General features: G+C 38.8%; 1 protein-coding gene across 3 annotated transcripts in view; it reads right to left on the bottom strand.

The window, feature by feature from the left end:
• LOC126237045 (sorting nexin-6) overlaps positions 1-13,869 on the bottom strand; it is an 80,039-nt gene extending 66,170 nt beyond the window's left edge. For 2 of the 3 annotated variants that reach the window (XM_049946807.1, XM_049946808.1), the window contains exons 1-6: positions 13,700-13,869; positions 13,569-13,616; positions 13,131-13,175; positions 8,928-9,032; positions 6,397-6,507; positions 6,193-6,314 (exon numbers count right to left, since the gene is read on the bottom strand). In XM_049946807.1, coding sequence (XP_049802764.1) covers positions 6,193-6,314; positions 6,397-6,507; positions 8,928-9,032; positions 13,131-13,175; positions 13,569-13,616; positions 13,700-13,705 — 437 coding nt within the window. In that variant the 5' untranslated portion in view covers positions 13,706-13,869. The remainder of the gene's footprint in view (positions 1-6,192; positions 6,315-6,396; positions 6,508-8,927; positions 9,033-13,130; positions 13,176-13,568; positions 13,617-13,699) is intronic. The other variant, XM_049946809.1, reaches the window with a different exon arrangement.
• Positions 13,870-14,150: the final 281 nt, after the last annotated feature.

The following is a 14,150-nucleotide window of genomic DNA, read 5'->3' as shown; positions in this document are numbered from 1 at the left end:
AGAACAGCCCAAGTTCTGGAACCGTATGCGTTTCATTTGCATAGCGTCCGCCCTGATACCACCCACTCCGATCAAGGGCTCTCCTCATGGGCGCCACCCAGCCACACCAAGGGCCACCTGGCACGGCGGCCATTGCCGGGAGTTACGATGCTCCAGGATGACGAGCAACCACTCCAAGGCATGCATGAGGAGGTCACAGCTCAGGTATCAGAAGTGTGATCCCTGTGTGTTCAGGGGCCTCAACCAAAAGGGTACATAGCGACCCCATGACACGGGCTGGCTACCGTGCTGGCTATGCACCCTAGCATTAGACAACGACGTGAAAAAAAAGGTGGAATGTACTAGGAGGGCACACGTGGAGACAGTAGGTAAGGTGCTCTTCCCCAAATGGCTCACACTATGGAGGAGAAATTTAGGAATGGAGGTCAAATCCCAGAGGGGGACCAGGGAATGCCAAAAGGAGGAGGTGATTACGCAACAAAGCCAAATTGTAAAACCAACAGAACCAGGAGGATAGCGGGGACCAACATAAGCAAGGACACCAAGAGAGGGACAGGAGAGGGCGAGGGGAAAGGAGCAAGGAGGGGAAAGGAGGGGAGGGGGAAGGGGGAAGGAAATGCAGCCCTGGAGAGAAAGAAGGCTGCAATAGCTCGGGGCCCCCGTGCTCACCACGCACGTATCCACAAGAGTTGTGGACCCCCTGGGGGGACGGGTAACTCATGCACCACATAAGGCGTCCTTCCCCACATGGCCTGCACTTTAGTAGAATTTTGAAAGTGGCATGTCAAACTGTAGAATGGGACCTAAACTAATAGGGCCAGAAAGTGAGACTCCTTTTAGTCGCCTCTTAGGACAGGCAGGAGTAAGTCAGGCCTATTCTAACCCCCGGACCTGGAGGGGGTGGTGGCTAGGCTGTATGGAATGGACTTTTTGTATGGAATGGGTGGCAGCTGTCTAAGTGGAGGTATTGCTGGTGGTTAGTAGGTTTCATATGGAGAGAGGTACTGATTATCCATCTTTGAGGATAACATCGAGGAAGGTGGGTTGATGGGTTGAGCAGGACTAGGCAAAACAAATGGGGGAGGTGGTGTTGTCAAGGAATGTGGATAAGGTGTCCTAACCCTCAATCCAGATCACGGGAATGTCATCAATGAATCTGAACTAGGTGAGCGATTTGGGATTCTGGATGTTTAGGAAGAACTCTGGATGGCCCATGAATAAGTTGGCATAGGATAGTGCCATGCGAGTGCCCAGAGCCACATATGTAGTGACGAGTGGTCCCTCTCTAAATAAACTGAGGATCTCACTGAGGCCTTTACAAATCTTAATTACCCTCCCAACCTTGTACAAAAACACACATCACATGCCATTACCTTCCCCGTCACCCAACACCTCCCGAAGCCCCACCGTCCAGCCACAGAGCTGCATTCCCCTCTTGACTCAGAACCAAGCATGACTGGAGCAAGTTAATTACATTCTCTGTCAGGGTTTCAACCACCTCTCTTCATGTCCTGAAGCGAGGAATGTTCTACCCACCATCCTTCCCACTCCTCCCACAGTGGTATTCCACCACCCACTGAACCTACACAATATCCTCATCCATCCCTATATAACACCTGCTCCCATGACTCATATCCCTGTAATAGACCTGTCCAATACACCCTCCCACCACCTACTCCAGTCCAGTCACTAACATCACCTATCCCATCAAAGGCAGGGCTACCTGTGAAACCAGTCATGTGATCTACAAGCTAAGCTGCAACCACTGTGCTGCATTCCATGTGGGCATGAGACCAACGACTGTCTGTCCACATGAAAGGCCACAGACAAACTGTGGCCAAGAAATGGCTACAGCACTCCAACCCTGAGCACGCAGCCCAACAGCGTTCTTCGTTTCAATGATTGCTTCATAGCCGGTGTCATCTGGATAATTCCCACCAACACATGCTTTTCTGAATTGTGCAGGTGGGAACCCTCCCTGCAATATATTCTACACTCCTGTAACCCTCCTGGCCTCAACCTTCATTATTCATTGACATCCATCTATCCCCTTCCCTGTTCCCATTCCAGCACTACACTGCGCTTTATTCCAACAATGCATCTATCTGTCTTTTTACTTCTTCCCTTTTCCACTACCCCCACTCACACCCCACCCACTGTAACCTCTCCACACTGCACCTAGCTGCCCCAAACTCCACCGCATCCCTGAAAACTCCCAGCAGCATTTAACAGTCCCTACCCACCCCTGCTATCCCTCCCCTTCATCACCCCAGCCTCCTCCTTACCCCAACCATAATGCCAAGCTGCTCATAGACCGGCTTCAGCTGCCAGAGACTGGTCAGGTGTGTGCGAGTTGCATTTGCACGAGTGTGTGCTTGTGCTTATATTTAATTTTGATGAAGGCCTTGATAGCCAATAGCTAACTTTCCAATAGTCTTTTGTCATGCCTTACTGTGATTCAGGATCTCCACTATATAAAGACATTCACTATATTCACCGAACTATCATGATTTATTTCTTACTACACTTTTCTATTTATATGATCAGGCTATAAAATGCAATACCCTGTTGGAATGACATTCACAACTGGCCAATAAAATAAATTATGAAGTACTGCTTCTTAACACAGCTGGGGCAAATTTTTTTCTACTATATAACAAAGAAAATAGACGTGCAATTACTCTGAACAAATTTTCATGTGAATAAGAACAATAAAACTGTAGGGAATAAAGATGTAAAAATGCACCATAAAGGTGAATGAACAGACAACCGAATTACAAAACTGAGTAGTTATATTAATGCAGGTCACAATATGCAGGAGTAACAAGGAAATATTACCAACTTGACCTCAACAACGAGAAAAAGCAGCACACTTTCAAGGTATGAACTCCAGCAAGATATCGCACACAGGGCCGTAATTCTGAAAGCTACACAGTTATGACCTGGAAGTACAGCTTTTAAATTTGTATGTGCACTGGTTTTTCACCTGCTTTGTCCCACTGCAGCTGTTTAGTGCTCAAGCAAAAAACTGTACAGTGTAGCCGGTATGGTGTTTGTGAAATACTGTTTTTTGACTTTGGTAACATGCTTTGTGACTGCATCGAAGCACATGGTTTCTGAACTGCAGCTGGTGCCCGAGATCTTACTGCTTTGAATATTTTTTTATGTTGCGATTCAAAAATGCAGTGTAAATGAATGAGTGTGTCATTAAAGCAGTAACATAGCACTACTTGATTATTAACAAACTGTTATGAGTTTTTCTTTAGGTTTTAAAGCTGGCATTGTTAAAGTTAAGTACATCTGAACACTCATGTTGCTGAATGTCATTCACATGATTGCACTGCTGACTGAAAATCATTACATTCATTTCTTAATAGTTCAGTTGCTTGGATCAAGTCCTTTTGATTTTGAGACACATACACAGTTGCATAATAGCAATACAAGACTGTTGTTAAAACAATACTGAACAGTTTTGTGCACTAGGTTTACATATTTTGTACTCCTTACTTAAAATTCTGTTGCATATAAAAACATGGACACTCTAATCCAAAACACGTTCAGCAGAGTGCCCACCTCCCCCATTCTCTCCTCTTCCCTTGAACATCTGCGAATAGGAGGGCTATGATTGTCATTCTGCTGACCAATACTTTGTGCCTGGGGTTTAGGCAGCTGCAATGATATGGAGTGAGAAATAACCGGTGAACAAATTTAAAAACTATACTTCCATAAAACAACCTACTATCAGAATTACAGACCGAACTTTAACATGGGGTTGACTGCTAGGGCTGATATATTAGAAATGTTTTTTTTTTTTCCTCTCTTTTCTTAAAATTTTATGTCAAATTGGTGATGCGTCCTTGTGAAAATATTGAGATAAAAAAATCATGTAACAAATTTCATTGTAGCATATTCTTATTTTTGACACTTCTTTATTGTTCTACGTAACTGATCACAAATTCTGTATTTCTTGTCAGAAAATATGATAAATAAAACAAACTGAAGACATTCTGAAATGCAACTTTACTCACAAAGGTAACAAGACACATTTCGCGAAGACGAAGACCATTGCCAGGTGGAAATTCAGCCACCACTGCCACTGACACCACCTTCATTGCTTCCAACTGGTACCATCACCATATTGTGTTGGGGGGGGGGGGGGGGGGGGGTAGCTTTAGGATATTTATCATATCTTCAGCTGTCCATAACATAGTAGGGAAACTAACTGGCTGATTGCAGAGATGACTGTGTACACCAAGCACATCCTCATGTGTTAATCTTCTTCTTCATGGTGAGTTTTGGCATTTAAAAATTTACTAAAGGAATGTGCACCACACACACACACACACACACACACACACACACACACACACAAAACTGTTTGAATTCTGACAGCATTATTTTGTTTTAGGTGCCCATGATGTCTGTCTGGTTTTCCGTATTATTTACCAAGAAGTTTTAACTTTTTAAGACACTTATGTTTGGACTGCATGTATGGATGCAACTGAAGGCCGTTAAAGGAAAAAGATTCAAAAGATTTAGATATGTATAGTAAGTATTACACATTACTGTCAATTTCATTGTTCATGAATATCATCCATGAGAAACCTTTACCTAATAAAAGTCTGATACTGGCCTGTTATAGCATCATTTTAAAGATGGTTCAAATGGCTCTGAGCACTATGGGACTTAACTTCTAAGGTCATGAGTCCCCTAGAACTAAGCACTACTTAAACCTAACTAACCTAAGGACATCAAACACATCCATGCCCGAGGCAGGATTCGAACCTGCAACCGTAGTGGCCGCGCGGTTCCAGACTGTAGTGCCTAGAACCGCTCAGCCACCCCGACCGGCCATTTTAAAGAAACAAACAACATTTTATGTAAGTAGAAAAAGCTTACACGGATGTTAATAAGAAGTGGTTATTGTAAGAATATTTACTTAAGTTGAAATTGGAGTTTATATCAGAACAAATGAAATATGACTGAATATCAAGACAAGATGGAGAAAAATTAATCAAAAAGTGAAATGCAATTGAAAGTGAAGGCATGGCTGAAGAACACATATGAAAAAAGGGTATTAACATAAATTACTGTCATCACATTTACATGTGACATCTTCCAGGAAACTGGATTTCAGGAATCATTTCCCACTGCCATGTTTGTGTGTTGGACTGTAATTATTTTATTAATCTGATAAAATATCTATTTTCCATGCATCAGTTGTTTTACAGAAAACTTGCCAATACACAAACTTTCAATTTAGTTTGTAAAATGAAATTTTGTTACCAATACTTTTGCACATTTCTCATAAAGAGAGTACAGTTTGCCTATGGATGTCAGCGGCCTCAGGAGAACAAGGTATGTTCAAAAATCTTATCCCTCACATTAATGAGTTCAAAACTGTTACTAGCCCATCTACTACAAATTCAATGTGTTGGGGAGAAAAGAGTTACATGGTTCGTGCTGGAAAATTAGTATTGAGCTGCAATGTTTTGGAGACTTTAAATGTTTAGAAAACTTCCTATTAAGCAAAGATATTCACATTCTTGTGCACAGAATTAATGAATCTTTTGAGATGCCATTGTATGTGAACGAGGCCCTTTGCTGCTACCAGATAGATGGGTATAGCAATTAAAGTAGTGAACAATGCAGAATACAGGCTTGCTGCCAATCAGTTACATTTTCTAATGCAGTGGTCATATGTAATGTTTTTGTATCTGCTTCCATTTCATGAAAATAAAATGTGCTGCTTTTCAGTTAAATAAAGGAAATGAGAACTACTTTTTCAATCTTGTCCTTGACTCCACATATAATCACTTTGCCTACATTATTGCAGTTACAAATGCAAGCAGAAACCAGCCACAAACTTAGCACGTTTCAAAAATAGGGCAACATTTTTGTGGGAGGGAAGATCTATTACCAAACAGAAAACCTCGACAGTTAGAACCAAATTAATAGAACAAATTTTAAGTGTTTACGCAACCAATCAGAAGCTATATTGCATAATATGTTTAGAAAAATGAGATTTGGGTCCACTGTGTGTGTGTGTGTGTGTGTGTGTGTGTGTGTGTGTGTTATCAGGGACGATTTATACAAGTATGTAATCATTTCTTTCTTGTAAGAACTTCTTGTAAGACAACAGCCATAAAGAAATCCAGTAAACACTGAGTGAAAATTCCAAAACAAACTTACGCCTCCAACTCTTGTTTCATTTTTGTGAACTCTTCTTTCGTCATAGTACCCTCTCCTTCACCAAGTTTCTGTAACTTTTCTCTGGATGCATCAAAATCTGGTCGAGGTGGAGCTGGAGGAATCTATTTCGGAAAATTAGTATTTTTAATAAAATGAAAGTTAAATTCAATTTCAAACAATAAGCATTTTAAGCATTTAACTTACAATGTAGCCTGCATAATCTTCATTTTCTTCAAATCTGTCATGTAACCATATAAATTCTTCATGCTGTCTAACAACATAGAACTCTGATTTACGAAATTCTGGTAGAGTTGTCTGAAAACAAAATAACTGTATGTCCCAAAGGAAACACACTGGCAAGTTTATCAAATTAAAATTATCTACACTAATGCAAAGTTATGAGAGGAATACATAATGAGCAATGTAGAGGAACCAGTAAGCAGTGGGTAAACACGTTGACAGGAAATTCAACATTCTAGCTTAGTTTTCAACCTAGTTTTACCTTAATGTTATGCAAGAACCCAGTACATCCTTGGGCACAGATGTCTAGCACTATCAGCAACACAGCCAACTGTTATTGTCCATTGCTTCTTCTAAAATGAGGATTTTTTTAGCCTATTATATGTTAAACTCCATTAAGTATAATCAACAGACAAATATCAACCGAAGTCCAACTGAAATTACTTGTTTCTTGACATCTGTCACTTGACACTACTGCGTTGCCACATCGGCTGCCAATCTGTTAAAGACAACATGCAAAAACAGCGTGTCACTTCACTAGTGCTGAAGTTCTGTTAGATGTAAAGCAGAGCGATGCTGAGAGCAACTGCCATCAGGAATGACAGGATGTGAGATGCTCTGCCCACAGCCGATTTCAAATGACCAATGACTTAACTGCAGCTGACAAGTTTCGTAGCCCAGGATTTACATTTTCTACCTTAACCACAACCTCTTTATGTGGAAATGTATCTGAGAAAACTGCAGTCAACAACCTGTGGGAGAACCATTAACCACACTGGTTTTGTTCAAGGTGATTAAAGTTGACCTCTGTGAGCAAACTGAAGGCAGAAAAATTTTAGTTTCAAAACTAGCAACAAGCTGTTCCTTTTCACTTTCATTGTTTACCTGAAACTATCCTCACACAGGCTACACGAGCAGACACATTGTCAACCGGGTTGACAATGTTACAGGTAATCTAGGTAACACTGCCAGATTCCAAACAAAAACCAAATTACAGCAAAAAAATATGAGCAAATTATGTCAATACCACAAAGAAAAATAAAATTCTACATTTAAATCAATTAATTGAATAAAAATCTAACAGTCAACCTGATCAAGATAAAAAAATAAAAGCAATATACCACCTGACAAGATTTGAACCCACAACCTCCCACACTGTATCTTAATTTCTACGCAACCCCACCACTTTTTGATACAGTGTTATATTTATTCCTCTATAGAACCAGTTGGAACAATTTGCTGCCTTAACAATAGTTAGGCATCATGCAATGTCATATGAATCTTATCAACTGAAGGGCGAACTCTGTGCTGATAGGATGCGATGTAAAATCGCATCTTGTGTGGGAGGATCCAATAGTGTTGAGCTAGTGCTGTATATGAAATTTATGTATTTCATTACCTTTGTTGTGTGTGTGTGGGGGGGGGGGGGGGGTCATGTCCAATGAAATGTTAGAAGGACAAGAACCAGGACCCAAAAACATCCAAAAGGAAAGCATAAGGAATTTGAAGTGAATTGATCATCTGTAGTGGCAATTTGGCAACAGCAAACAGTTCAGCTGTGAAAGTTCCAGTTGGAGGAAACCAGCTCCAACATGCAAGGCATGAACCAGAAAGTAATTTTCACCAGATTATAGTGATAAATGAAAGTCGCTTTCACCCAATGAGGGAGAATGGGTTCTGTGTTCTAAATATCTGTGCCTGACTGGATCTCAAACTCAGAAACTAAGATTTAGCAAGCAACTTTCTTATCAACTAAGCTATCCTAGTATGGTAGCTAATCAAGCTCACAGCTTCAGTTTTGCCAGTACCCCTCTCCTACTTCCCAATGCCAAACTCTGGCATATGCTGTACTAGGAAACCTGGAAGAAAAGACATTATGAAAATATGGCTTAGCCATAACCCGAGTACGACTGATGCTATGGAAGTGGACCATGAGCTGTTCCATGACAACTCACTCAGAACACGGCTTGAAAAGGAGTGAGTCCTGAGACAGCACACAGTTTTAATCAAAATTTAAAAAATGATGCATGCTGTACTGCAGAATGAACGATTCAATTTCAACACAATTCCAGGACTGTGGCTTTACTAAGCCTATTGTGTTACACGAAGGAGCCACTAGTAGAATTCGTATACCACAGAGGGATCTAGAATCTACATACCAAGAAATTCCACGAACTCTAGTTTTACTACAAAGACACCAAAGAACTGCTCCATCCTAAAAGATGTACTCCCACTGAATAGTGCAGAAACCTGGGACATTATTAGAAACCCTAAAAAAATTTGTAGGAGGAGAAGGAGGAGGAAGAAGAATAAAAATGTAAGGAGTTTGTTAAGACAACCAAGCTGGCATTTTCAGATTACAAAGCAGCAACGTGGACAACTACATGCAGAATAAAGTAAACAACAACATATTTCAAATAAACCCAGAACCTTTTTACTGTGTGACACCCATCCACCAAGGCACTCACTAATCTAATAATACTAATAGCATTTACCTTAGTGTGAACTGTGAATTTAACTTTATCTTTTTCACTCAAAGCATCAGATATATCAACAAGCAATGAATGATCCGTTAAATCCACTGTCTCCGATCTTCCAGGCTGAAACAAAGAGTGAGCTACATCAAGCTTTCCTACAAACAGGATACAACACACACACACACACGCAAACAGGTTACAATTTGCATGCAGACTTGGCATAATTTAATATTGCTATGCTGATTTAGGATAAACTCAAAGGCAGTTTGCCTCGCATGTTCTGCATCTTTTTATTATGAAGCATTTTAACATGTCCTCAAATGAAACATCAGCAACAATGAGTTAACAGCATGGACAATTTTTTATAATAAAAACCAGTATCAAATTACATAGACTGGCCTCATTAAATCACTGCCAATCAACATTAATAATTAAAGTCCAGACAAACTGTTGTTATCAGTCTGAAAATTGGTTCAGGTGGAGTTCTCCATGCTAGTCTATCACGTCCAAGTATCTTCGTCTCTTATGATTACAGCAACCTACAATTCCAACATGTATAGTACTGAACTCAGGAATTTCTTCACTAACTTTAGCACTTATATATCCTACATGTCATACCAAAACAGTACACCCCAAGTGTAAATTCTTTAAAATAACTTTCAAATCACCTTAAATAAAAATGCAAATAAGTTATTCAAAACAATTACTTCCATTAGACAATGTTGCTGAATGACTTCAGTGATGTATGAAAAAGTAAATATCATCACACTGTCTGCACTTTATGATGCATTCATTCTATGCAAATTGAAAATAAAACATCTGACACTCCAAAAATTTCTAAGTCTACAATTTCTTGGCTTTTCCCACACTCAAATTAGTTTTTATGAACTCAGATTTTTATAAATTTCTTAAGTGTGTATTTTAGCAAAATAGGTTATTGATTTCAAAATCAGCCAGTTTTATCTTTGTAGAATACTGTTTCCTAACTTCCCATCACTAACTACTTCTATTAATTTTCCCTTTTTCTTTTTTTGGTTCATAATTTACAGTTGTACATGGCAAAGCTCACCTAAAATACGAGGCATGTTTTTTAAGTAAGTAAAGTTTTGAAATTAAAAAAAAGACGTGCTATGATCTCAATAATTTTATTTTTACATGAAAGCTTGTACCTTAATCTACTTTTCTACATAATTTCCGTCAATATTAAGGCACTTGTCATAACGTTGTACCAGTTTTTGAATACCCTCCTCATAGAAGTCTGCCGCTTGACTTGTTAACCACTGCATCACCACTGTTTTGACTTTGTCATCGTCTGGAAGACACTGACCGCCCAGGTGTTTCGTCAAGTGCAGGAACAGATGGTAGTCACTGGGCACAAGATTGGGGCTGTACGGAGGATGATCTAGAGTTTCCCATCGAAAAGATGTGATGAGATCTTTGGTCTGATTCGCCACATGCGGACAGGCATTGTCTTGCAGCAAAACAATGCCCTTGCTCAACTTTCCATGTCTTTTGTTCTGAATAGAATGGCGCAGATTGTGCAATTTCTTACAGTAAGCTGCTGCATTTTAAGAAATACCTGGACGGTCAGCGTCTTCAAGACGATGACGAAGTCAAAACAGTGGTGATGTAGTGGTTAAAAAGTCAGGCGGCAGACTTCTATGAGGAGGGTATTCAAAAACTGGTACAACGTTATGACAAGTGCCTCCTCAATATTGACGGAAATTATGTATTATTGAGATCTTAGCATGTCTTCTTTTACTTTCAAAACGGTACACCTTTTACTTCAGATGATGTTAAACTATTAAGGAATTCTCTAATTTTCTAGTTATGGGATTACAATACGGTCACAAAATTTCTTATAACTGAAATAAACTTAGCATGCACAGCAAAATCTTCATGCAGATTAAAGATTGTACTTGAAGAGGCAGTCCCAGCAGCTATAGAAGAACTAACAGAAAATTTCATGTAATTATTTCAGTGTCTTCAACTGGGCGGATTCAAACAATTATACAGCATTAGAAATAACATTGAAAGAGGGATGTGCACTATTGTCTATGAATGAAAATTGTTTCCAAAGGGGCTTTTAAGGAATTTTAAATGCAAAGTAACATAGGAGAAATGTGTCATGACTCTGGGCAGAGGGGTCACATGGCTATAGACTGTAGGAGTCTTCAGCAGAATGTGTCAATAATGCTGCAGAACAGCCGGGTCAGTTTCTTTTCCTTCACCAGATGGGGTATAGTGTGGTGAAATATCATTCAGGACTTCGTTGGAATATGATAAAACTCATCCGACTGGGTTGAGATTTTTTTGCAGGGACAACACTGTTAGCTCAGATGGAGGAGCCCCAAAAGTTGTAGGAGTAAGTTTCATTGTGCCCAGGGAAATGTGGAACATTACTGTTCATTTTTTTATGTTTATGACTTGGCAGACAATATCAACAATCTGACACTGCACATGATACAACTACACAGAATGAAATCATATCAAAAATTTTGCACAAATATTCAGTCACATCTTAATAAGATTTCAAATTGCAGAAAAATTGTCAACTTAGTTTAAAAACAAACAAACAAACAAAAAACCATAGTCTACTATGACTGCAACTAATACCCAGGTACAGCCTAAACATTTGTAGGCTTATGAAATATAATGAACACATGCAGTCAGTCAAATGTGAAGCAGTTAACACATGCCAGTTCATTGGGACTGGGAAAATGCAGTGAGCATGCAAAGGAGATCACTTACAAAATACTAGTGCAACCTATTGAACAATTTTGCTCAAGTGTGTCGGACTTGCACCAAATAAGACTAACAGGGGTTATTAAAGATATACAAAGAAGAGCAGCACAAATGGCCATACGTTTGAGCTAGGGGATAGTAGATGCTGAAGAAACTGAACTGGAAGAAATTAAGACAGGTGCAAACTATCCCGAAAAGTTTCAAGAATCAGCTTCACATGAGGAATCTTCTACTTATTCCTCCTATAAAGTCTGTAAAGATAATGAGAATAATTACAGTGTGCACAGAATCATTAAAACCTTTGCCATGCACTACAATGGTTCACATTCATAACCACTGTAAAATGTACAATACTACAATTAAACATTTCCTTACAGACATGGAATTTAATGTTCTGGGGCAAGAGGCTAACTCGTTTCCAACAGGCATTTGACAGAATTTGTAACCATTAGATACTCAAACAAACCCTCCTGATGCAGGTCTAAAAATTTCAGTTAACGCTAGCATTTACACCGCGGAAGATTTCAGTTTATGAAATATGTAGAAAGGTGAGGGTTCTCTGAAATCAGTGGTTACTTAAACACTTAGTATTAAGTAACAAATAAAAACAACTGACTGGAGGAAGATCAACACCCTTTTCTAAAATAACTGCTTTTCTACAACTGAATAAATGAAGAGGCATTTAGGACTAATATTGAACAATAAAATAATCTGGTCTAAGGATTTTAACCTAATGCAAGCCTACAGAAAGTAGATGAAACAACAGGTAGCGGTTCTAGGGGAAAGCCTCCTAGGTGTCAACAACCTATTCATACATATCCAAACATAAGAATGAAATTATGTATGATGCCATTAATACAAAAGCCAAACGTAAAGTTCAAAAAACAAGATCACATATACAGTTAATAGCATTACAACCCCCAAGAAAACATTCTTCCAGTGTTTGTTAGAACCACAGAATATTAATCACCACCCATTTTCAAAGTAGTGCATGCTAGAACCATATGAAGCTCCAAAGAACATACTGTGAGAATTTATACCAAAAAATCTGTACAATCAATGCCACTTTTGACAAAAATACAGGAAATGAATGTAAGAACTGTCTAATCACCAGTGTTAATTTACAATCTCTAATTTCTAAAATAGTTAATATGAAAGGGACTGGGGGTTCACATATTTACTGTAGGCCGATACAATTATAGCAAGAATGGGGGGAAAAGAAAGCAGCCAAAGAACTCTGACACTAAAATATGTGTAAGGACGTGGAAAGAAAGATGTACACAAAGAAACGTTTGCAAAAACATTTTTTGTATATTCTATATAGAAGAGCCCTATAGAAATTAAGATGTCATAACACAAGCTATAAATTGAATAAGCAAATACTGCCAAAACTGGGCATGCAACTGTAAAAGGCAGTATTTCAACAAAAACATGCAGTACACAACACAATTTTAATGAGTAAAGATGCTCCCTCACCTTTCTATTATCACCACTTAAAATGTCTCTATCGTCTAAACCGTCCTGGAACACAGAGTAAACACTAGAAGTCACAGACAAGCAGGATGCAACGAAGAAAGTGCTACGTGACAAGTTTTTAAAATAAACTACACTAAAAACTACTGGTGAAACTTAAAAACGGATGCGATGTAAAACGTTTTAAGTAAAACATATAAACACCTTGTTATCGACGTGTCTACATACCGTCCTCGCCCAACCTTGCACGTTAATGCTTATATTACAGAAACAACATACTAATAATATCATGTTCTGAATTTAGAAAATAGGGTTCACAAAAAAAAAAAAAAAAAAAAAAAAAAACAAAAAAACAAAAAAACAAAAAAAGCAAAAAAGAAAAGAAACTGATCGCATTGGTGAGGGGATGAAAGGTTATCTTCCACTATTACAGTTCCTCACCTTCCTATTATCGTCGTTAATTAAATCTGCGTTATCTTCCAATCCTTCCTGAAACATAAACAAAATACAGTCTTAATGAATCTGCTGAAACTTCAGGAACACCGGCTCTCAATTTCTTAAAAAAAGTTTACCATCATGTTTATCAGTCAGACGAAAATGGTACAGTAGGGAATGATCTTCCACACAGAAACGCTCTCCTAAAACTACCTTAGGTGAACTACGCACACAATTTACGAAAAGCAACCTCCACAACTCGCAGAAACTTCACATGACAGTTGTACGCCTTCCACCTCAGGTGACAATTGAGCATCGGAATGTAATGCCAACATAGTTGCCAATAAACAATAGCGTAAAATAAAGACGAGATACCAACTACGTCGTTGATAAGTTTTCAAACACATTCAAAAAGTCGTACGCGACAAGACTTCATATAATGTAATTGTTTTTCCAAATTAGAAGTACACTTTAGTCCAAACTTGTAATTTAGTGTGAAAATTGTAGCGATAATCTAATACAAGCGAAGCAGAAGATACACTGTAGAATTACCTCCTCTATGGGAAGATACTGCTACGTAAATTTTTA

This window comes from Schistocerca nitens, chromosome 2 (genome assembly GCF_023898315.1).
Source record: "Schistocerca nitens isolate TAMUIC-IGC-003100 chromosome 2, iqSchNite1.1, whole genome shotgun sequence".
NCBI lineage: Eukaryota > Metazoa > Arthropoda > Insecta > Orthoptera > Acrididae > Schistocerca > Schistocerca nitens.
Note: the sequence above shows the minus strand (reverse complement) of the source record. Positions and strands in the feature narration are given on the sequence as shown.